Below are 21,620 nucleotides of genomic sequence, written 5' to 3'. Positions count from 1 at the left end.
GCCACGCCCTCGCCGCGCCCGGCCACGCCCCCTCTGAGCTCATGGCCACGCCCCCTCCCCGTCAGGAGCGGCCGGGGGCGGGGGGCGCGGCTGGCTCCTAGGCTCGCGCCCCGCCCCCGGTGAGCTCATAGCCCCGCCCCCCTCCGTGCCCACGCCCCGCCCCCCTGAGCCTCACAGCTCCGCCGGGCGCGGCCCCGCCCCGCCCTTCTGAGCGCTTGGCCCCGCCCCGGTGAGCTCATGGCCACGCCCGTTCCCCCCCCGCACACAGACAGGCCCCGCCCCCCGGCCCGGTGAGGTCACGGCGGTGGGCGGGGCCGCGCCTATAAAGGCGCCGCGGCCCCGCGTCAGGGGCAGCTGCCGCCGCCACCGCCGCTGCCGCCCCGAACCGGCCCGAACCGGCCCGGCCGCCGCCATCATGACCGCCGCCGCCCTCGACCCCGCCCCGGCTCCCGGCCTCCAGGTACCGGTGCCCGGCCGCCCCGAGACCCTGGGGTCTGCCTGCCCCAGGGCCCCCTCGGGACCCCCCCAATCCCCCTCGGGGTCTCGGGGTCCCCTCGGTCCCCCCCAAATCCCCCCTCGGGGTCTCGGGGTCCCCTCGGTCCCCCCCAAATCCCTCCCTGGGACCCGCTGGCCCCCCTGGGGCTCCCTTGGGACCCTCCCTCATCCTTCAGCCCCCCCCCAAATCCACCCTCGGGCCTCTGAGTCCCCTCGGGACCCCCCAAAACCCCCCTCGGGCTCCCTCGACCCTCTCAGGACCCTCCCTTGTCCCTTGGTTCCCCCCCCACCCCCCCCAAATCCCGCAGGACCTGCTGATCCCCTTCAGGTTCCCTCAGTCTCCTCAGGACCCTCTGCTGTCCCTCGGTCCCCCCTAAATCCCTCCCTGGGACCCACTAGCCCCCCTCGGGCTCCCTTGGGACCCTCACTTGTCCCTTGGTCCCCCCTAAATCCCTCCCTGGGACCCACTAGCCCCCCTTGGGCTCCCTCGGGACCCTCCCTTGTCCCTCGGTCCTCCCTAAATCTGCCCCTGAGACCTGCTGGCTCCCTTGGCTCCCTTGGGACCCTCCCTTGTCCCTTGGTCCCCCCTAAATCCCTCCCTGGGACCCACTAGCCCCCCTTGGGCTCCCTTGGGACCCTCCCTTGTCCCTCGGTCCCCCCTAAATCTGCCCCCGGGACCTGCTGGCCCCCCTCGGGCTCCCTTGGGTCCCTCCCTTGTGCCTTGGTCCCCCCCCAAATCCGCCCCTGGGACCTGCTGGCCCCCCTCGGGCTCCCTTGGCTCCCTTGGGACCCTCCCTTGTCCCTCAGTCCTCCCTAAATCCCTCCCCCGGGACCTGCTGGCTCCCTCGGCTCCCTTGGGACCCTCCCTTGTCCCTCGGTCCCCCCTAAATCCTCTTCTGGGACCTGCTGGCCCCCCTCGGGCTCCCTTGGGACCCTCCCTTGTCCCTCGGGACCTGCTGGCCCCCCTCGGGCTCCCTTGGGACCCTCCCTTGTCCCTCGGGACCTGCTGGCCTCCCTCGGCTCCCTTGGGACCCTCCCTTGTCCCTTGGTCCCCCCTAAATCCCCCTCGGGACCCACTGGCCCCCCTCGGGCTCCCTTGGGACCCTCCCTTGTCCCTTGGTCCTCCCTAAATCCCCCCCCCCGGGACCTGCTGGCTCCCTTGGGACCCTCCCTTGTCCCTCGGTCCCCCCCTAAATCCTCCTCTGGGACCCGCTGGCTTCCCTCGGCTCCCTTGGGACCCCCCCTTGTCCCTCGGTCCCCCCCAGGACCTGCTGACCCCCCTTGTCCCTCGGTCCCCCCTAAATCCCCCCCCCCAGGTCCTGCAGCTCCCCTTCCCGTTATCCCTTCATTCCTCCAAATCCAACCCATGGGACCCCCAGGTTCCCCTTAGGGAACACCCTGGGGACCCTCCTTGTCCTTTGTGCCCCCCCCTCCAAACCCCACCCTGGGGCCCTGCTGGCCCTCCTTGGGGTCCCTCTGCCCCCTTCCTGAGACCCTCCTTGTCCTTTGTGCCCCCTCAAATCCAAGCCGGGATCCTTTCCTTCCCCCCCCCCCCCCACCTCGGGGTGCGTGTCACCCCGCTCCCCCTTATCCTAACCCGTGTATCCCCCCCCCCCCCCGTCCCCACAGAGCCTCTTCAGCCGACAGCCCAGCCCGGAGCCCGCCTGGCCCCCGCGCTCGCCCTGGAGCCCGGAGCCGCCGCCGCCGGCCGCCCTGCCGGACCTGGGCCGCCTGCTGCGCTCGGTGAGCGCCCCCGAGGGCCGAGCCGTGCCCCCGCCGCCCGGTTTCGCCCCGCTGCCGCGCTCGCCGCCGGGGCTGCCGCCGGCCCTGGCCGCCTCCGTCTCGGCTCTGTCCTCCTCCATTTCGGCGCTGTCGTCCCTGGCTTCGCCGCTGCCGCCCGCTCCCGCCGCCTCGGCCCCGCCGCCTTCGGGCCTGTCCTTGCCGCCGGCCTCGCAGGTACCGCCGCTGTTGGCTCGAGCCCTGTCGTCCCCGGCCCCCGGCGCCCCCCTGTCCCCCCCCGGCCCGGCCCTGTCGCCCCGCTACAAGACGGAGCTGTGCCGCACCTTCAGCGAGACGGGTCGCTGCCGCTACGGCGCCAAGTGCCAGTTCGCCCACGGGGCCGGCGAGCTGCGGGGGCTCAGCCGGCACCCCAAATACAAGACGGAGCTGTGCCTCAAGTACCTGCAGTTCGGCGCCTGCCCCTACGGCTCCCGCTGCCATTTTATCCACGGGCCCGAGGAGCGCGAGGCGGCGGCCGGCGGCCCCCCGCGCGAGCCCCCCGCCCGCGCCGCCTCCTCGCCGCCGGGGGCCGTGTGCCGGGGGGCCACGCTGGGCGAGCCGGCGGGGGGCGGCGGCGGCGGCTGCTGCTGCTGTTGTTGGGGAGGGGGCGGCGCTGCCACCGCTGCCGGCCCCCCCCGCCGCCTGCCCATCTTCGACCGCATCTCCGTGTCCGAGTGAGGAAGGGGGTTCGGTGGGGGGGGGGGAGGGGGGCACCCGCTTTGGGTGCCTCCGTGGGTGATGGGAACCCTTTTTTTGGGTGCCTTGCGGGGCAACGGGAATCCTCTCCCCTCGCTCCCTGGGTGGTGGGGACCCTCTGTGAGTGCCCCCCACCCTCCCCGTGGGGCGTTGGGGACCCCCCCAGATGCTCCGTGGGTGATGGGGACCCTCTGTGGGTGCCCCCCACCCTCCCCGTGGGGCGTTGGGGACCCCCCCAGATGCTCCGTGGGTGATGGGGACCCTCTGTGGGTGCCCCCCACCCTCCCCGTGGGGTGTTGGGGCCCCCCCCAGATGCTCTGTGGGTGATGAGGACCCTCTGTGGGTGCCCCCCACCCTCCCCGTGGGGTGTTGGGGACCCCCCAGATGCTCTGTGGGTGATGGGGACCCTCTGTGGGTGCCCCCCACCCTCCCCGTGGGGCATTGGGGACCCCCCAGATGCTCCGTGGGTGATGGGGACCCTCTGTGGGTGCCCCCCACCCTCCCTGTGGGGTGTTGGGGACCCCCCAGATGCTCCATGGGTGATGGGGACCCCCTGTGGGTGTCCCCCACCCTCCCCGTGGGGCATTGGGGACCCCCCAGATGCTCTGTGGGTGATGGGGACCCTCTTTGGGTGCCCTCCCGGGATGGTGGGGACCCCCCCTTGGTCCCTGGGTGCTCCCAGGGGCTGTGGGGACCTCCCCTGGATAACAGGGACCCTCTTTGGGTGCCCCCCAGCAATGGGGACCCCCCCACACACCCATTTTTTGGGTGCCCTGTGGATGAAATAGGCAGGGGATCCCCCTTTTGCCCCCCCAAGGGTATTTTTGGGGGGCAGTTATGTAGCAGACAACCTGGGGGGGGAACCCCTGGGTGCCCCCAGCCTCGTTATTGTAGCTTTAATTAGGGGAGGGGGGGGCTGGCAGGCCCTGCCCCCCTTCCCCAGCCCCCGGGGGGGGGGCCAAAACTGTGACTGGGGGGGGGGAGGGGAGGGGGTATTTATGGCTTTATTTATTGCCCCGCTCTGGGGTGGGGACGGACCCAGGCGTCCGGGGTCCCTCTGTGGGTGGGGGGGGGGGCTCCCAGTCCCCCCTCCCCCAGCATCCCCAGTTTGGGGAGGGGGGGGCTGCATCCTCCCCCCCCCCCCCCCCCGGGGCAATTGGTGCCTTGCATTAATCCGACGCTGGGGGCAAGCTGCGTCCCCCTCCCCGGACGCCTGGGCCCCCCCCCCCCCTTGCTGTCCCCAGCCTGGTGCTAAACCCCCCCCCCCCCCAAACACACACACTATTTATGGACTTATTTATTGGGGAGAGTTTTATATCGTATTTATCTTTTTTGTAATTTGGGGAGAGTTTCTCTATTTTCCGCCTGGGCCTCCGGGCGCCTTTTTGTTTCCTTTCTACCCCCCCGTCTTTGGGGGGAAAAGGGCCGGTTTTGGGGAATAAACCGTCTGCCTCCCTCGCCGCTCGCCTCCTCTCTGCCTGGGGCCCAGGCGTCCGGGCGTGTGCGTGTCCCGTCCCCCCCCACCCCGTGTTTCCGGTGCGGTTTCCTGTGGAAAGAAGAAGTGTTGGGAGGGGGGAGCGGGGCTGTGACGTGGCCGGGGGGGGGCACACGTGTGCCACACGGGTCCCAGCGGCCCCCGCACGCTCTTACACACGTGTACTGTGCGTGAGCTGGATGGGCTGTGGCTGTGACCAACACGTATGTGCTTGCATGTAGCCACACGTGTGTGCTGCCACCGCACGCGTGTGCAGACAGGTGGTGGCATGTGTACCGCACACAGGTGTGTGGCTGAGCCCCGGGGGCGTTCACACTCACATGTAGCCACACGCGTGTGCAGACAGGCGGTGGCGTGTGTGTACCGCACACAGGTGTGTGGCTGAGCCCCGGGGGCGTTCGCACTCACACGTAGCCACACGCGTGTGCAGACAGGCGGTGGCGTGTGTACCGCACACAGGTGTGTGGCTGAGCCCTGGGGGCGTTCACACTCACACGTAGCCACACGCGTGTGCAGACAGGCGGTGCCGTGTGTACCGCACACAGGTGTGTGGCTGAGCCCCGGGGGCGTTCGCACTCACATGTAGCCACACGTGTGTGCAGACAGGCGGTGGCGTGTGTACCGCACACACGTGTGTGGCTGAGCCCCGGGGGCGTTCGCACTCACACGTAGCCACACGCGTGTGCAGACAGGCGGTGGCGTGTGTACCGCACACAGGTGTGTGGCTGAGCCCCGGGGGCGTTCGCACTCACACGTAGCCACACACGTGTGCAGACAGGCGGTGGCGTGTGTACCGCACACACGTGTCACGCGGCCCGCATGCGTGTCGTTGGCGTGTGCCGGCACACGCCGTTCCTCCCTGGCCCCCGGGGCCGGGCGGGCCGGGACCCAGGCGTCCGGGACGAGCCGTAAAAGGCAACGCGCGGGCGCCCCGGTGACGTGTGCGGCAGGCGGGGACACGCCAGGACACGGGGCGGCGGGGCCGGACGCCTGGGCCCGCAGGCGTGACCAGACGTGACGCGGCCTCGGCCTCCCCCGCGCTGGCAGGGGGGGGGGGGGGGCCAGCGTGGGCGAGGGACCCAGGCGTCCGGGGTGGGGCGGGGGGGGGGAGGCCCCCTGGGGCCCAGGCGTCCTGGGCCCTGCCCTTTGCTGTTAACCCCTTCCTGCTCTGGGAGGGTTTGGGGGGGGGCCCGGACGCCTGGGTCCCTCCTGGGGTGGGGTGGGGGGGTCTGTACAGCCCTGGACGCCTGGCCCCCCCCCCCCCCAAGGGTGTGTTTTGGGAGGAGTCCAGGCAGCCCCGGACACCTGGGTCCCTCCTGGGGTGTGTGTGGGGGGGGGGGGTCTGTACAGGCGGGCCCAGGCGTCCGGCTCTGACTGCCGGGTGACCCCCACCGCCCCCCCCCCCCAGGGACCCCCTGCGCTGGGGGCCCAGGCGTCCGGCTCCGACCGCCGGGTGACCCCCACCGCCCCCCCCCAGGGACCCCCTGCGCTGGGGGCCCAGGCGTCCGGCTGCCCACAGTGGGTGCCCCCCCCGCCGTGGGGGGCCCAGGCGTCCGAGCCCCCCAGCCTCCCCCAACCTGTCTCTGATCCAAGCTCCGCCCTCCCCTGGGCGCGCTGGCCCTTTAAGGAGCCCCAGACACGGCCCCGCCCACATCCACCTTTGACCACGCCCCTCGCTGCTAAGGGGTGGGGCTAAATCCTGGCCACGCCCCCGGCCACACCCACCACCCAGGCCAAGGTGGGGGCCCAGCTTGTCGGGGGGGGGGGGAGCCCTGCGCAGCCGGCCAATCAGCACAGCCGACCGGGCCACGGGGCCCTGCAGCCAGCCAATCAGAAGAGCCAGCCAGCTGGGGCCAGCTGACCCGCCCACCCGCAGGTACTGCCAGCCAATCAGCGGTCGGCCCAGCCCGGCAGCCGACCAATCAGCACGGCCTGCCCGGCCGGTCCGTCAACATTGCTGCCGGGGCCGGCCAATCAGCTGCGGGGGGTGGAGGGGGCCTGACCCCCAATCTGCCCTTCTCACCCCCAAATATGCCCCCAGACCCCAATATCTGCCCCCGGACCCCAATATCTGCCCCTCAGACCCCCAAATCTGCCCTTCTCACCCCAATATCTGCCCCTGACCCCCAATATCTGCCTTTCTCACCCCAATATCTGCCCCCAGACCCCCAAATCTGCCCTTTTCAACCCTATATCTGCCCCTGACCCCCAATATCTGCCCTTCCCACCCCAATATCTGCCCCCAGACCCCCAAATCTGCCCTTTTCAACCCTATATCTGCCCCCAGACCCCAATATCTGCCCTTCCCACCCCAATATCTGCCCCAGACCCCCAAATCTGCTCTTCTCACCCCAATATCTGCCCTTTTCACCCCAATATCTGCCCCCAGACCCCTGAATCTGCCCTTTTCACCCCAATATCTGCCCCTCAGAACCCCAAATCTGCCCTTTTCAACCCTATATCTGCCCCCAGACCCCAATATCTGCCCTTCCCACCCCAATATCTGCCCTTCTCACCCCCAATATCTGCCCCCAGACCCCAATATCTGCCCTTCTCACCCCAATATCTGCCCCAGACCCCCAAATCTGCCCTTTTCACCCCAATATCTGCCCCCAGACCCCCAAATCTGCTCTTCTCACCCCAATATCTGCCCCCAGACCCCCAAATCTGCCCTTTTCAACCCTATATCTGCCCCCAGACCCCAATATCTGCCCTTCCCACCCCAATATCTGCCCCCAGACCCCCAAATCTCCCCTTTTCAACCCTATATCTGCCTCCAGACCCCAATATCTGCCCCTCTCACCCCAATATCTGCCCCCAGACCCCCAAATCTCCCCTTTTCAACCCTATATCTTCCTCCAGACCCCAATATCTGCCCCTCTCACCCCAATATCTGCCCCCAGACCCCCAAATCTGCCCTTTTCACCACAATATCTGCCCCCAGACCCCCAAATCTGCTCTTCTCACCCCAATATCTGCCTCCAGACCCCAATATCTGCCCTTCCCACCCCAATATCTGCCCCCAGACCCCAATATCTGCCCTCCTCACCCCAATATCTGCCCCCCAGACCCCCAAATCTGCCCTTCTCACCCCAATATCTGCCCCAGACCCCCAAATCTGCCCTTTTCACCACAATATCTGCCCCCAGACCCCCAAATCTGCTCTTCTCACCCCAATATCTGCCCCAGACCCCAAATCTGCCCTTCCCACCCCAATATCTGCCCCCAGACCCCAATATCTGCCCTCCTCACCCCAATATCTGCCCCCCAGACCCCCAAATCTGCCCTTTTCACCCCTATATCTGCCCCCAGACCCCAATATTTACCCTTCTCACCCTAATATCTGCCCCCGACCCCCAATATCTGCCCCTCTCACCCCAATATCTGCCCCTCAGACCCCCAAATCTGCCCTCCCCACCCCAATATCTCCCCCCCCCCACCCCGGAAATGGCTCCTGTCTCTTTAATTCCCCCTCCCGCCGCCTCCGGCTGGTTTGTCCCCTCCGCGCCACCGTCGCGCCCGGCGCCCGCCAGCCAATCGCGGCCGCGCCAGGCCGCCCACGTGACGGCGTCGCTTCCGGCGTCACGTGAGGCGCGGCGGGGGCGGCTCTCGCGAGAGTTGGCGGCGGGCGCGGCGGAGGCGGCGGGACCGGGACCGGGACCGGGACCGAGGCCGGGAGCAGGCCCGAGGCGGCGGCGGCGGGGCCGGGTCGGGGTCGGGAGGGGCCCGCGGGGCGCGGAGGCGCCGCGGCAGCCCGCGGCCGGTAAGGGCGGCGGCGCGGCCTAGCGAGCGGGCCCGGGGGCGGCGGGGCGCGGCGCTGCCCTCTGACCCCCCCCCCCCCGCGCCGCCCTCTGACCCCCCCCCGCGCTGCCCTCTGACCCCCCCCCGCGCCGCCCTGTGACCCCCCCGCGCCGCCCTGTGACCCCCCCGCGCTGCCCTGTGACCCCCCCGCGCTGCCCTCTGACCCCCCCCGCGCTGCCCTCTGACCCCCCCCGCGCCGCCCTCTGACCCCCCCCCGCGCTGCCCTCTGACCCCCCCCCGCGCCGCCCTGTGACCCCCCGCGCCGCCCTGTGACCCCCCCCCGCGCCGCCCTGTGACCCCCCCCCGCGCCGCCCTGTGACCCCCCCGCGCCGCCCTCTGACCCCCCCCGCGCCGCCCTCTGACCCCCCCCGCGCTGCCCTCTGACCCCCCCCGCGCTGCCCTCTGACCCCCCCGCCCTCTGACCCCCCGCCCTGCCCTCTGACCCCCCCCGCCCTGCCCTCTGACCCCCCCCGCGCCGTCCTCTGACTCCTCTGCTGCCCTGTGACCCCCCCCGCGCCGCCCTGTGACCCCCCCCGCCCTGTGACCCCCCCGCGCTGCCCTCTGACCCCCCGCCCTGTGACCCCCTGCGCTGCCCACTGATCCCCCCACCCTGTGACCCCCCGTGCTGCCCTCTGACCCCCCCCGCCCTGTGACCCCCCGCACTGCCCACTGATCCCCCCCGCCCTGTGACCCCCCCGCGCTGCACTCTGACCCCCCCGCTCTCTGACCCCCCCCGCGCCGCCCTCTGACCCTCCCCGCCGCAGAAGTGTGTCTTGTTGACACCCCCCCTCCTTTTGGCTCACCTTTGACCCCCAGGGTGCGACCTCTGACCCCCGCGACGCTGACCCCTGACCCCCCCGCCGCCTCGGACTTCCGGTCCCCACCTCTGACCCCCCCCGTCACCCCGACCCCCTGTTCCCCTCGGCCTCTGACCCCTGACCCCCCATCCCCAACCTCTGACCCCCGACCCCATTCCGTCACCCCTGACCCTGTTCACCCCTGACCCCTGTCACCCCGACCCCCGTTCCCCCGACCCCTGTTCGCCCCTGACCCCTGTTTCCTCCGACCGTTCTGTCCCCTCTGACCCTCCCCAACCCCCGTCACCCCTGACCCCCCTGACCCCCATCACCTCTGACGCCCGATCCCCCCCCCGACCCCCTGTCACCCTGCTCCCAGGGTGGCACCTGATGAGCGCTAACGACCCCCGAAGCTTTGTCTGTGCCTCCCCCCACCCCAAGAGGCCCAGGGTCGGGGTGGGGGTCGGGGGTCAGGGTGGGCTCTGGGCGCCGCCTGACGGCAGCCGCTCCGCAGGCGGCAGCCATGTCGGACAGCGACGACAGCAACTTCTCCGAGGACGAGAGCGAGCGCAGCAGCGAGGCCGAGGAGGCCGAGGAGAACGAGGTGAGGCCGAAGGCCGGGCCGGGGGCGCCGGGCTGCCGCCCGCAGCCCCCTCACCCCTTCCCGCCCGCCGCAGGCCGAGGAAGAACGCGCCAGCGCCGCCGGCAGCGAGAAGGAGGAGGCCGAGGAGGAGGAGGAAGAAGAAGAGGAGGAATACGACGAAGACGAAGAAGAGGAAGATGACGACCGGCCGTCTAAAAAACCCCGGCACGGGGGTTTCATCCTGGACGAAGCCGGTGAGCGACGGCGGCCGAGCCGGGGCCGGGACCCTCTGCCGGGCGGCCGCCGCTCACCGCCTCTCGCCCCGCAGACGTGGACGACGAGTACGAGGACGAGGACCAGTGGGAGGACGGCGCCGAGGACATCCTGGAGAAAGGTGAGGGGCCGCGCCGCCGCCTTTTGGGGGGGGGGGGGGGGGGGCTCTTTTACCCTTTCTTTTCGGGCCTTCTCCCCAAAACGTTTCGGGGACGCTTCGCGGCCGCGCTTTGCCCCTCTGCGCCGTCGTTCCGGGTTGCTTCCCCCACCCCCCCCGGAAAAACCCCCCTGCAGCGGCGGAGCCCCGGCTCCGGAGACCCCGTTCCCCCACCTCCCTCTTGTCCGTCCTTGTGTGTTTTGAGTTTGCGCATCTCATTCGCACCTCGATCTCGTTTTATTTCAGTTCTCTTGCTTTTGGTTTCGTGTGTTTTTTTTTTTTTCTTTTTTTTTTCCGACGTCTTAATTTTGTTCCTTCCCCTCTCTGTTCCCCCCTTCCCCCCCGTGGTTGGTTTGATGCTATTATTTGCTCCATACTGTCCACCGCCACCTCCTTGCTCCCGAGCAGAAGAGATCGAAGGTAAGCCCGGCTCATTCCCACCGCCCCGTCCCCCTCTCCCCTCCCTTCTCCCCTGCCCGGGGGCACCGCAGCCGCCCCCTTCGCTCGCCCTCCGCCGTCCCCTCGGCGCTCCCTCCCCGAGGCCGAGCCGGAAGAGGGCGCGACGTCCCTTTTCGGCGCCGGGAAAGCGGGAGGGAAAACGTTGAGCCTTTCCTTTTCCTCGCAGCCTCCAACATCGACAACGTGGTGCTGGACGAGGACCGCTCCGGGGCCCGGCGCCTGCAGAACTTGTGGAGGTGACGCCTAGCGGGCGCCCTGGGGGCGGGCGGGCTCGGAGGGGCCGCCGCCGTGACGCTTTTCCGCCTGTCTCCGCAGGGATCAACGCGAGGAAGAGCTGGGCGAGTATTACATGAAGAAATACGCCAAGTCGTCGGTGGGGGAGACGTGAGTGGGGCCGCCGGAGGCGAGGCGCGGGGCGTTTGCCCCGGATCCGCCTCCGGCTGCCCCACGGCTCTCGCCTTCCTCCCCGCAGGGTTTACGGCGGCTCCGACGAGCTCTCGGACGACATCACGCAGCAGCAGCTGCTGCCGGGAGTCAAGTGAGTGGCGGCGGGGGGCGCCCGGGGCCGACAATCCCCCTCCCCGGCCCTCCCGCTCACGGCTTCTCCCCTCCTCTCCGCAGGGATCCCAACCTCTGGACCGTCAAGTGCAAGGTAACGCGGCGCGGCGGCGCCAAAGCGGTGGCTCCGGGACGGGGACGCGCCGCCCGGCCCTCACCGCCCTCCCCGTGCGCCCCCAGATCGGAGAGGAGCGCGCCACGGCCATCGCCCTCATGCGGAAGTTCATCGCCTACCAGTTCACGGACACGGTGAGGACGCGGCGGGTGGGTGGGCGGGCGGGGGGGGAGACGACGCCGCCCGGGGACGCCGGCTCGTGCGTGTCCCCCGCAACCGGTCCCCTCCCCGCTCTTTTCGCCCCGCAGCCCCTGCAGATCAAGTCGGTGGTGGCCCCCGAGCACGTCAAGGGCTACATCTACGTGGAGGCCTACAAGCAGACGCACGTCAAGCAGGCCATCGAGGGCGTGGGCAACCTGCGCATGGGCTACTGGAACCAGCAGATGGTCCCCATCAAGGAGATGACGGACGTGCTCAAGGTGGTGAAGGAGGTCACCAACCTCAAGCCCAAGTCCTGGGTCCGTCTCAAGAGGGGCATCTACAAGGACGACATCGCCCAGGTGAGCGGGGAGCCCCCGGCTGCCAAGGGGGGCTCGATCTCGGGGAGCCCTCGGCCGTGGCGAGGGCCGCTCGTTTGTGGGCAGCCCCTGGCCGCGGGGAGCCCCCGGCCACGAGAAGGACTTGGTCGCGAGGAGCCCCCGGACACGAGCACCCCCCTTTTGGGAGCCGCTTCTCACAAGAAGGGGCGCCCCTCTTGATCGTGGGGTGCCCCTGGCCCCCAGGACCCTACCCCAATCGTGAGGCCCCCCCCGGCCTGCAGCCCAGCCCCGAACCCACAGCCCGCCTCTCTCTCTCCGCGGCCAGGTGGACTACGTGGAGCCCAGCCAGAACCAGATCTCCCTCAAGATGATCCCCCGCATCGACTTCGACCGCATCAAAGCTCGCATGAGCCTGGTAGGTGCCTCCCTGGCCGCCCGGCGAGGGGCTGCGGCCCCTCCGTCGCCGGCTCCTCCTCGCGCCTCACCCGCCTCCCTCCCGCCCCGCAGAAAGACTGGTTCGCCAAGCGCAAGAAGTTCAAGAGACCCCCGCAGCGGCTTTTCGACGCCGAGAAGATCCGGTAGGCGATGGGCTCCGGCCTCGGTGCTGCGGCAAGAGCCCCTCCCCGGGGAAGACGGGAGCGTCCCCGGTGCTGCTGGGGGGGGGGGGGTCTTTCCTTGCTCGCGGGGGTCTTTGCTCCGCCCGGAGGGTTTCATTCGGGTTTTCTTTCCCCTTCAGCTCCCTGGGGGGGGACGTTGCTTCCGACGGCGACTTTCTCATCTTCGAAGGCAACCGCTACAGCCGCAAGGGCTTCCTCTTCAAGAGCTTCGCCATGTCGGCCGTGGTGAGTGCCGGCACGCCCGCCGACCCGGGGCCGAAACCCAGCGCTTTCCACCCAAAACCACCCCTCTCCCATCACCAAAACCCCCGAAACGGCTATGTCGGCAGAAGGCGGCCTTTGGAGGCCGGCGGCCGCGTCGCCTCCGGCGCAAGCTTGTAAAACAGCTGCGTTTCGGGGAGGAAGGGGACGTTTTTGGCGCCAGCGTTAATTTTGACCGCCTCGGCAGATAACGGAGGGGGTGAAGCCCACCCTGTCGGAGCTGGAGAAGTTCGAGGACCAGCCCGAAGGCATTGACCTGGAGGTGGTGACGGAAAGCACCGGTAAACGGGCGCTTCGGCCGCCAGCGGCGCTGGTTGTGGGGGTGGTGGGGGGGGAACCGGCCCCTCACGGCCTGCCTCCGACGCAGGCAAAGAGCGGGAGCACAACTTCCAGCCGGGCGACAACGTGGAGGTGTGCGAGGGCGAGCTGATCAACCTGCAGGGCAAGATCCTCAGCGTGGACGGCAACAAGATCACCATCATGCCCAAACACGAGGACCTGAAGGTGGGGCGGCGCGGGCCGGGCCGCGGGGGGCCGGCCGCGGGGAGCCGCTGACGCCCTGCCACGCCGCTCTCCTCCTCGCCCAGGACATGCTGGAGTTCCCGGCCCAGGAGCTGCGCAAGTACTTCAAGATGGGCGACCACGTCAAGGTGATCGCCGGGCGCTTCGAGGGCGACACGGGGCTCATCGTCAGGGTGGAGGAGAACTTCGTCATCCTCTTCTCCGACCTCACCATGCACGAGGTGAGCGGGCGCAGACGACCCGCCGGAGCGCTCCGAGGACGGGGCTTCGCCCCGGCAGCGCGGGAAAGGCCTCGAAACGGGCCGCCGGGGCCGCTTTTCACCTGCTGCCTCTCCGCTGCCGGCAGCTCAAGGTGCTGCCGCGGGACCTGCAGCTCTGCTCGGAGACGGCGTCCGGCGTGGACGTGGGCGGGCAGCACGAGTGGGGCGAGCTGGTGCAGCTGGACCCGCAGACGGTGGGCGTCATCGTCCGCCTCGAGCGGGAGACCTTCCAGGTGAGTGCAACGCCGGCGCCTCCCCTCATCCCTTTTATCCCCCCGCCCCGTCGTTTACGGCACGTCCCAGCGCGGAGAGCAGAGGTGGGGATGCGAGGCCGGCGCTTTGCTGCGCCCTGACGGCTTCTCCGGCCCGCGGGGGTCCCGGCGCGGCCCCGAGGGGGGACGTCAGAGCGGCCTCTCACCCCCGGCCTCGCGCCGCAGGTGCTGAACATGTACGGGAAGGTGGTGACGGTGCGGCACCAGGCTGTCACCAGGAAGAAGGACAACCGCTTCGCCGTGGCCCTCGACTCGGAGCAGAACAACATCCACGTCAAGGACATCGTCAAAGTCATCGACGGGCCCCACTCGGTAGGAGCTGCGGCGGCTGCCGGGTCCGTCCCAGCATCCAGGGGACCCTGGGGATGCGCTGGGTCCGTCCCCACGCTGCTTTGGGTCCCTCGTGGCACTGAGGGGGCCTGAGGACCCTCCTAGGGGTGTGCTGGGTCCATCCTGCCGGCGCTGGAAAGGTCCCGGAGCTGTGCTGGGGGTGCGCTGGATCCATCCTGGCACCTATCTGGGTCCTTCTGGTTTTGACAGAGCCCTGCGTCCACGCTAGGGGTGCTGGATCCCTTTTGGTGTTATCGGGGAGGGGGTCTTTGGCCCATCCTGGCCGTGTGCTGGGTCCGTCCCTGCGCCAAGGGGACCCTGGGTCCCTCCTGGTGCTCTGGGGGTCTCTGGCCCATGCTAGGGCTGCGCTGGGTCCATCCCAGCACCGAGGGGACCCCAAGTCTGTCGCGGGGCGGCGCTGGCTCCATCTTGGTGCTGTTTTGGGTCCCTCCTGGCACCCAGAGGGTCCCGGATCCCTCCCGTTACCTGCTGGGGGCTTCGCCGGGGCTCAGCCCGCTCCCGTCCTCGGCAGGGCCGCGAGGGGGAGATCCGCCACCTCTTCCGGGGCTTCGCCTTCCTGCACTGCAAGAAGCTGGTGGAGAACGGGGGCATGTTCGTCTGCAAGACCCGGCACCTGGTCCTGGCTGGCGGCTCCAAGGTCGGGGTGGGGGGCTGCAGGGCCCGCGCGGGGCCGGAGACGCTCTCCGGGGCCGCTACCGGCCTCCCCAGCGCGTCGGCCCCGGCCCTCAGGCGCCGCTTTTTTTCCCCTCCCCTCCTCTTTCTCGCAGCCCCGGGACGTCACCAACTTCACGGTGGGCGGCTTCGCCCCCATGAGCCCCCGCATCAGCAGCCCCATGCACCCCAGCGGGGCAGGTGAGTGCCCGGGGCGTCCCCGAGGTGTCCCCGAGGCCACGGGGACCTCCCCGAAGCCCCCTTTCCCGGGCTGACGCCCCGTCTTCCCTCCCCGCAGGCCAGCGCGGCGGCTTCGGCGGCGGGGGCATGAGCCGGGGCCGGGGCCGTCGGGACAACGACCTCATCGGGCAGACGGTGCGGATCTCACAAGGCCCTTACAAAGGTAGGTGAGGGCAGCGGGGAGGGGGTCGGGGCCCGGACGCCTGGGTCCCCGCGCCGAACCGGAGCCCGGCCCCGTTTCCGCCCCGCCGCAGGGTACATCGGCGTGGTGAAGGACGCCACGGAGTCGACGGCCCGCGTGGAGCTGCACTCCACCTGCCAGACCATCTCCGTGGACCGCCAGCGCCTGACCACTGTGTGAGTGCCGTCGGGGCCGGGACGGTGACACTGGGGCTGGGTGGGACCTGCTGAGGCCAGGGTGTCCCTCAGGGATGGTGACACCAGAGTCTGGGTGTCCTTTGGGGATGGGAGGACACTCTGAGGCTGGGACAGCCCTTGGGGACAGTGGCACTGGAGCTGGGATGTCTCTTGGGGACGGTGGGGGCCATCCTGGGGCCTGGATGTCCCTCAGGGACAGTGACACCAGTTTCAGGATGTCCCAGAGGGACGGAGGGACGTGCTGGGGCCAAGACAGCCCTTAAGGATGGTGACACTGCAGCGAGATTGTCCTTGGAGGATGGTGACCCTAGGGCTGGGATGTCCCTTATCACAAGGGCCCTGCCAGGGCCAGGGTGTCCCTTGGGGAGGGTGACACTGGAGCTAGGATGTCTCTTGGTGACATCCTGGGGCCTGGATGTCCCCCAGGGACAGTGACACCAGTGTCTGGATGTCCCTGGGGGCTGGGGAGGCGCACTGGGGCCGTGACGTCCCTCAGGGATGGTGACACCGGTCTTAGGAGGTCCCTGAGGAATGGAGGGACACGCTGCAGCCGCATCGTCCCTTGGGGACGGTGACACCGGCACACCCCAGCGGGGCCGTTTGAGGGGCTCTCGTGCCCCTGCGACAAGGGCCTGGATCGGGGCCGGGTGCCTGCTGTCACCCACGTCCCCGCTCGGTCCCCGCTGACACCCGGGTCCCCGCAGGGGCTCTCGGCGCCCAGGTGGGATGACGTCCACCTACGGGCGCACCCCGATGTACGGCTCGCAGACGCCCATGTACGGCTCGGGCTCCCGCACCCCCATGTACGGCTCGCAGACGCCCCTGCATGACGGTGAGCGCCGGGGGACCCGGGGTGACGTTGGTCCTGGGGACGTGGGGGGACAGGGATGAGGGGGATCGTGGAGGAGATGGGGGCTACGTGGGTCTTGGGGACACGAAAGGGACTGGGAGAGTGAGGGGACTCCAGGGGGGCCTGGGGGTACGGAGGGGAAGGGGGTTATGGGGGGTCTGGGGACACGGGAGGGGACCCCTGGGTGTCCTGGGGGACAGAGGGGACGGGGAGGAGGCGGCTCAGGGGACACGGCAAGGAGCCCTGGGTGTCCTGGGGGACAGAGGGGACGGGGAGGAGGCGGCTCAGGGGACACGGCGAGGAGCCCTGGGTGTCCTGGGGGACGGAGGGGACGGGGAGGAGGCGGCTCAGGGGACACGGCGAGGAGCCCTGGGTGTCCTGGGGGACGGAGGGGACGGGGAGGAGGCGGCTCAGGGGACACGGCGAGGAGCCCTGGGTGTCCTGGGGGACGGAGGGGACGGGGAGGAGGCGGCTCAGGGGACACGGCGAGGAGCCCTGGGTGTCCTGGGGGACGGAGGGGACGGGGAGGAGGTGGCGCAGGGGACACGGCGAGGAGCCCTGGGTGGTTGGGGGACGGAGGGGACGGGGAGGAGGCGGCTCAGGGGACACGGCGAGGAGCCCTGGGTGTCCTGGGGGACGGAGGGGACGGGGAGGAGGTGGCTCAGGGGACACGGCGAGGAGCCCTGGGTGGTTGGGGGACGGAGGGGACGGGGAGGAGGCGGCTCAGGGGACACGGCGAGGAGCCCTGGGTGGTTGGGGGACGGAGGGGACGGGGAGGAGGTGGCTCAGGGGACACGGCGAGGAGCCCTGGGTGTCCTGGGGGACAGAGGGGACGGGGAGGAGGCGGCTCAGGGGACACGGCGAGGAGCCCTGGGTGTCCTGGGGGATGGAGGGGACGGGGAGGAGGCGGCTCAGGGGACACGGCGAGGAGCCCTGGGTGTCCTGGGGGACGGAGGGGACGGGGAGGAGGCGGCTCAGGGGACACGGCGAGGAGCCCTGGGTGGTTGGGGGACGGAGGGGACGGGGAGGAGGTGGCGCAGGGGACACGGCGAGGAGCCCTGGGCGGCTGAGGTAGGGGGCACAGGAATGAGGTGGCTCTGGGGACACGGAGGGGACCCCAGAGTGGCCGGGGCAGGGTGGGGGCTGGAGGGGACAGCCGTGTAGAGGATCGAAGGGGCCGGGGACCCCGAGGGTGACGCCGCCGGTGACGGACGCGGGGGGCGCCCGGGGCTCTCGGCAGGCAGCCGCACGCCGCACTACGGCTCGCAGACGCCGCTGCACGACGGCAGCCGCACGCCGGCCCAGAGCGGCGCCTGGGACCCCAACAACCCCAACACGCCGTCCAGGTGGGTGCCGCGGGGGGGGAACCGCCGCCGGCGAGGGGACCCGGTGGCCCCGCCAGCGGCGAGGGGACCCGGTGGCCCCGCCGCGCTGACGGCCCTCTCGCCTCCCCCCGCAGGGCCGACGAGGACTTCGAGTACGGCTTCGACGACGAACCCACGCCCTCGCCGCAGGGCTACGGCGGCACCCCCAACCCCCAGACCCCCGGCTACCCCGACCCCTCGTCCCCGCAGGTCAACCAGCCCTACAACCCCCAGACCCCCGGCACGCCGGCCATGTGAGTACTGCTCCCGCCCCAAAAAACCAGCCCCCCGCCGCGGCCCAGCGCCGTCCCGCCGTCACCCCACCCCGGCCTCCGGTTTTCTCTTCCGCCGCGGCAGGTACAACACGGACCAGTTTTCTCCCTACGCCGTGCCGTCGCCGCAGGGCTCCTACCAGCCCAGCCCCAGCCCCCAGAGCTACCACCAAGTGGCCCCCAGCCCCGTGGGCTACCAGAACACCCACTCGCCGGCCAGCTACCACCCCACGCCGTCGCCCATGGCCTACCAGGTACCGCCGGTCGCCGCCGAGGCTCTGCGGGCCGCTGCTGAGCCTTTGCGGGCCGCCACCGAGCCTTTACGGACCGTTTCGGCGACCACCCTTCTCTCTGTCCCCCCCCAACCCAGGCCAGCCCTAGCCCTAGCCCTGTGGGCTACAGCCCCATGACACCCGGAGCCCCCTCTCCGGGGGGTTACAACCCGCACACCCCCGGCTCCGGCATCGAGCAGAGCTCGAGCGACTGGGTCACCACCGACATCCAGGTGAAGGTGCGCGACACCTACCTGGACAGCCAGGTGGTGGGGCAGACCGGCGTCATCCGCAGCGTGACGGTGAGCGGCCCCCTGCCCCGCTTCGCCCTTCCCTCCGGCCCCCCCCCACCCCTGGCAGAGCCGGGAGGGGGGGGCTGCGACGCTGCTGACCCCCACCCCATCCGCAGGGCGGGATGTGCTCCGTGTACCTCAAGGACAGCGAGAAGGTGGTGAGCATCTCCAGCGAGCACCTGGAGCCCGTGACGCCCACCAAGAGCAACAAGGTGCGGACAACCCCCCCACACACACACCAAGCCCCTCCAGATCCCTCCTGGCGGCTGTGCAGCTCCCTCTGGATCCCCCCAGCTGCTGCAACAGCCCCACTGGATCCCTTTAACCTCTCCAGATCCCCCCCCGGCTGCCCTGACAGCCTCTGTGCATCCCCTCGGCCACCACCCTGGCCCCTCCAGATCGCCCCCAGATCCCCCCACTGGCCCCACCAGATCCCCTTGGTCCCTCTGGATCCCCCCAGCTGCTGCAACAGCCCCACTGGATCCCTTTAACCTCTCCAGATCCCCCCCTGGCTGCCCTGACAGCCTCTGTGCATCCCCTCGGCCACCACCCTGGCCCCTCCAGATCGCCCCCAGATCCCCCACTGGCCCCACCGGATCCCCTCAGCCCCTCTGGATCCCCCCAGCTGCTGCAACAGCCCCACTGGATCCCCCTAGTCTCTCCAGATCCCCCCCGGCTGCCCTGACAGCCTCTGTGCATCCCCTTGGCCACCACCCTGGCCCCTCTGGATCTCCCTGGCCCCTGTGTCTCCCCTGTCTCTACGGATCGCCCTGGGCCTCGTGCTGGCCCCTCCAGATCCACTCGAGCCTTCCAGCTCCCTCCCCTTCCCCCTGGCGGCCCCAGCAGCCCCTGCGGATCCCCCAGCTGCCACCCTGGCCTCTCCGGATCCCCCTGCTCCTTCCCCGTCCCTCGGCTGCCCCGACCGCTTCGTTGGCCTCTCCGGATCCCCCCACTCCTTCCCCGTCCCTCGGCTGCCCCGACCGCTTCGTTGGCCTCTCCCGATCCCCCCGCTCCTTCCCCGTCCCTCGGCTGCCCCGACCGCTTCGTTGGCCTCTCCGGATCCCCCCGCTCCTTCCCCGGTCCCTCGGCTGCCCCGACCGCTTCGTTGGCCTCTCCCGATCCCCCCGCTCCTTCCCCGTCCCTCGGCTGCCCCGACCGCTTCGTTGGCCTCTCCCGATCCCCCCGCTCCTTCCCCAGTGCTCTGGATGTCCCCTTCCAGATTTCTCTGGATATCCCCCTGGGCACTGCCGCAGCCTTTCCAGATCCCCCCTAACCCTTCTGGATCCCTCTGGATTCCCCCCCCAGCTGCCACCGCAGCCCCTCTGCATCCCCCCCAGTCCTTCCGCATCCCCCGCATCCCCCCCCAACCCTTCTGGATCCCACTGGATCCCCCCCCCAGCTGCCACCGCAGCCCCTCTGCATCCCCCCCCAGTCCTTCCGCATCCCTCCCCATTCCCCGTGGTGCCTCTGGATCCCCCCCAACCCTTCTGGATTCCCCCCCAGCTGCCACCGCAGCCCCTCTGCATCCCCCCCCAGTCCTTCCGCATCCCTCCCCATTCCCCGTGGTGCCTCTGGATCCCCCCCAACCCTTCTGGATTCCCCCTCCAGCTGCCACCGCAGCCCCTCTGCATCCCCCCCAGTCCTTCCGCATCCCCCCCCCCAACCCTTCTGGATCCTGCTGGATCCCCCCCAGCTGCCACCGCAGCCCCTCCGCGTCCCCCCCAGTCCCTCCGCATGCCCCCCAACCCTTCTGGATCCCGCTGGATCCCCCCCCAGCTGCCACCGCAGCCCCTCCGCATCCCCCTCAGTCCTTCCGCATCCCTCCCCATTCCCCGTGGTGCCTCTGGATCCCCCCCAACCCTTCTGGATTCCCCCCCCAGCTGCCACCGCAGCCCCCCCCGCATCCCCCCCAGTCCTTCCGCATCCCTCCCCATCCCCCGTGGTGCCTCTGGATCCCCCCCAACCCTTCTGGATCCCTCCGGATCCCCCCCCCCAGTCCCTCCGGCTCCCGCCACGACCTCAGCTTCCCCCCCGGCAGGTGAAGGTGATCCTGGGCGAGGACCGCGAGGCCACGGGCATCCTGCTGAGCATCGACGGCGAGGACGGCATCGTGCGCATGGACCTGGAGGAGCAGCTCAAGATCCTCAACCTGCGCTTCCTGGGCAAGCTGCTGGAGCCCTGAGCGGGGGCCGCCGGCCCCCTGCCCCCCTCTTCCCCCTGCCCCCCCCCTTTTTTTTTTTTTTTTTTTTGCCCCTTTTGGCTTCGCCGTGGGAGAGGATGGGGCCGCCAGAGGCCCTGCCCCCCCCCCCATAACACCCCCCCCCCCCAGCCTGTTGTAGCGCGATTTGTGTGTTCAATAAAGCCCTGGAGCTCTGCGCCGCGGCCCCGCTTCGGGCTCGGGGGGGGGGGCAGCCGTTAGCCGGGGGTCCTATGCTGTCCTAGGCTCCTGTTAAGCCCAGGTCCCCCATGGGTCAGGGGTCTCGTTAACACTGGGGTCCTGTTAACTGCAGTCCCCCGTGGGACTGGGGCCCCCATTAAGCAGTCTTGCCATGGGGTGGGGGGCTCCCGTTAACCGGACTCGCTGCGGGGCTGGGGGCTCCCGGGGCCCCCGTGAAGCGGGCTTGCCACGGACCGGGGGGCTTCTGTGACCCCGGGGCCCCCACGAAGCGGGCTCGTGGTGGGGTCAGGGGGCTCCCGGAGCCCCCGTTAAGTGGGCTCGCCGTGGGGCTGGGGGCTCCTGGGGCCCCCGTGAAGCGGGCTCGTGGTGGACCAGGGGGCTCCCGTGACCCCAGGGCCCCCGTTAAGCGGGCTTGTGGCAGAACGGGGGGCTCCCGAGGCCCCCGTTAAGTGGGCTCGCCATGGGGCGGGGGACTCCCGTGACCCCGGGGCCCCCGTTAAGCGGGCTCGTGGCGGACCGGGGGGCTCCCGTGACCCCGGGGCCCCCGTTAAGCGGGCTCGTGGCGGAACGGGGGGCTCCCGGGGCCCCCATTAAGCGGGCTCGCCATGGGGCGGGGGACTCCCGTGACCCCGGGAACCCTGTTAAGCGGGCTCGTGGCGGGGCGAGGGGGCTCCCGTGACCCTGGGACCCCCGTTAAGCAGGCTCGCGGCGGGGTGGGAGGCTCCCGTGACCCCGGGGCTCCCGTTAAGCGGGCTCACCGTGGGCCGGGGGGCTCCCGTGACCCCGGGACCCCCGTTAAGCGGGCTCGCGGCGGGGTGGGGGGCTCCCGTGACCCCGGGGCCCCCGTTAAGCGGGCTCGTGGCGGACCGGGGGGCTCCCGGGGCCCCCGTTAAGCGGGCTCGCCGTGGGCCGGGGGGCTCCCGCGGCCCCGG

The 21,620-nt window shown here is 70.5% G+C and overlaps 2 protein-coding genes across 5 annotated transcripts; both read left to right on the top strand.

Annotated features, from left to right (window-relative positions):
• The first annotated feature begins 356 nt into the window (after positions 1-356).
• On the top strand, positions 357-20,667 carry SUPT5H (SPT5 homolog, DSIF elongation factor subunit). 4 transcript variants are annotated; one of them, XM_068909851.1, is made up of 31 exons: positions 357-460; positions 2,125-2,238; positions 9,578-9,667; positions 9,741-9,900; positions 9,975-10,040; positions 10,485-10,496; positions 10,702-10,771; positions 10,851-10,919; positions 11,008-11,073; positions 11,157-11,187; positions 11,274-11,342; positions 11,457-11,708; positions 12,013-12,102; positions 12,195-12,265; positions 12,424-12,529; positions 12,753-12,846; positions 12,933-13,069; positions 13,153-13,308; positions 13,434-13,580; positions 13,785-13,931; positions 14,482-14,607; positions 14,738-14,822; positions 14,920-15,024; positions 15,116-15,218; positions 15,944-16,071; positions 17,330-17,435; positions 17,549-17,707; positions 17,811-17,979; positions 18,096-18,299; positions 18,407-18,502; positions 20,329-20,667. In XM_068909851.1, exons 1-31 carry the CDS (start codon positions 416-418, stop codon positions 20,470-20,472), a joined length of 3,417 nt encoding a protein of 1,138 aa, XP_068765952.1. In that variant the 5' UTR covers positions 357-415; the 3' UTR covers positions 20,473-20,667. The 4 variants fall into 4 exon arrangements, with proteins under 4 accessions (XP_068765952.1, XP_068765953.1, XP_068765956.1 ...); XM_068909852.1 differs by lacking the exon at positions 10,485-10,496; XM_068909855.1 differs by lacking the exons at positions 357-460; positions 2,125-2,238 and adding an exon at positions 6,212-6,341.
• On the top strand, positions 2,245-3,097 carry ZFP36 (ZFP36 ring finger protein; the record flags this gene model as incomplete). The annotated part of the gene is made up of 1 exon (XM_068909856.1): positions 2,245-3,097. A coding segment is annotated over one exon (708 nt), but the record flags the coding sequence as incomplete, so codon positions are not given.
• Positions 20,668-21,620: the final 953 nt, after the last annotated feature.

Source organism: Struthio camelus, chromosome 16, assembly GCF_040807025.1.
Source record: "Struthio camelus isolate bStrCam1 chromosome 16, bStrCam1.hap1, whole genome shotgun sequence".
NCBI classification, from domain to species: Eukaryota; Metazoa; Chordata; class Aves; order Struthioniformes; family Struthionidae; genus Struthio; species Struthio camelus.
This window is presented reverse-complemented; position numbering and strand designations above follow the sequence as displayed.

Coding starts and splice junctions, on each gene's coding strand:
- SUPT5H (XM_068909851.1), top strand. CDS start 416: ATGACCGCCGCCGCCCTCGACCCCGCCCCGGCTCCCGGCCTCCAG. Junction 9,901..9,974: donor TTTCATCCTGGACGAAGCCG/GTGAGCGACGGC, acceptor CTCGCCCCGCAG/ACGTGGACGACGAGTACGAG. Junction 17,708..17,810: donor ACCCCCGGCACGCCGGCCAT/GTGAGTACTGCT, acceptor CCGCCGCGGCAG/GTACAACACGGACCAGTTTT.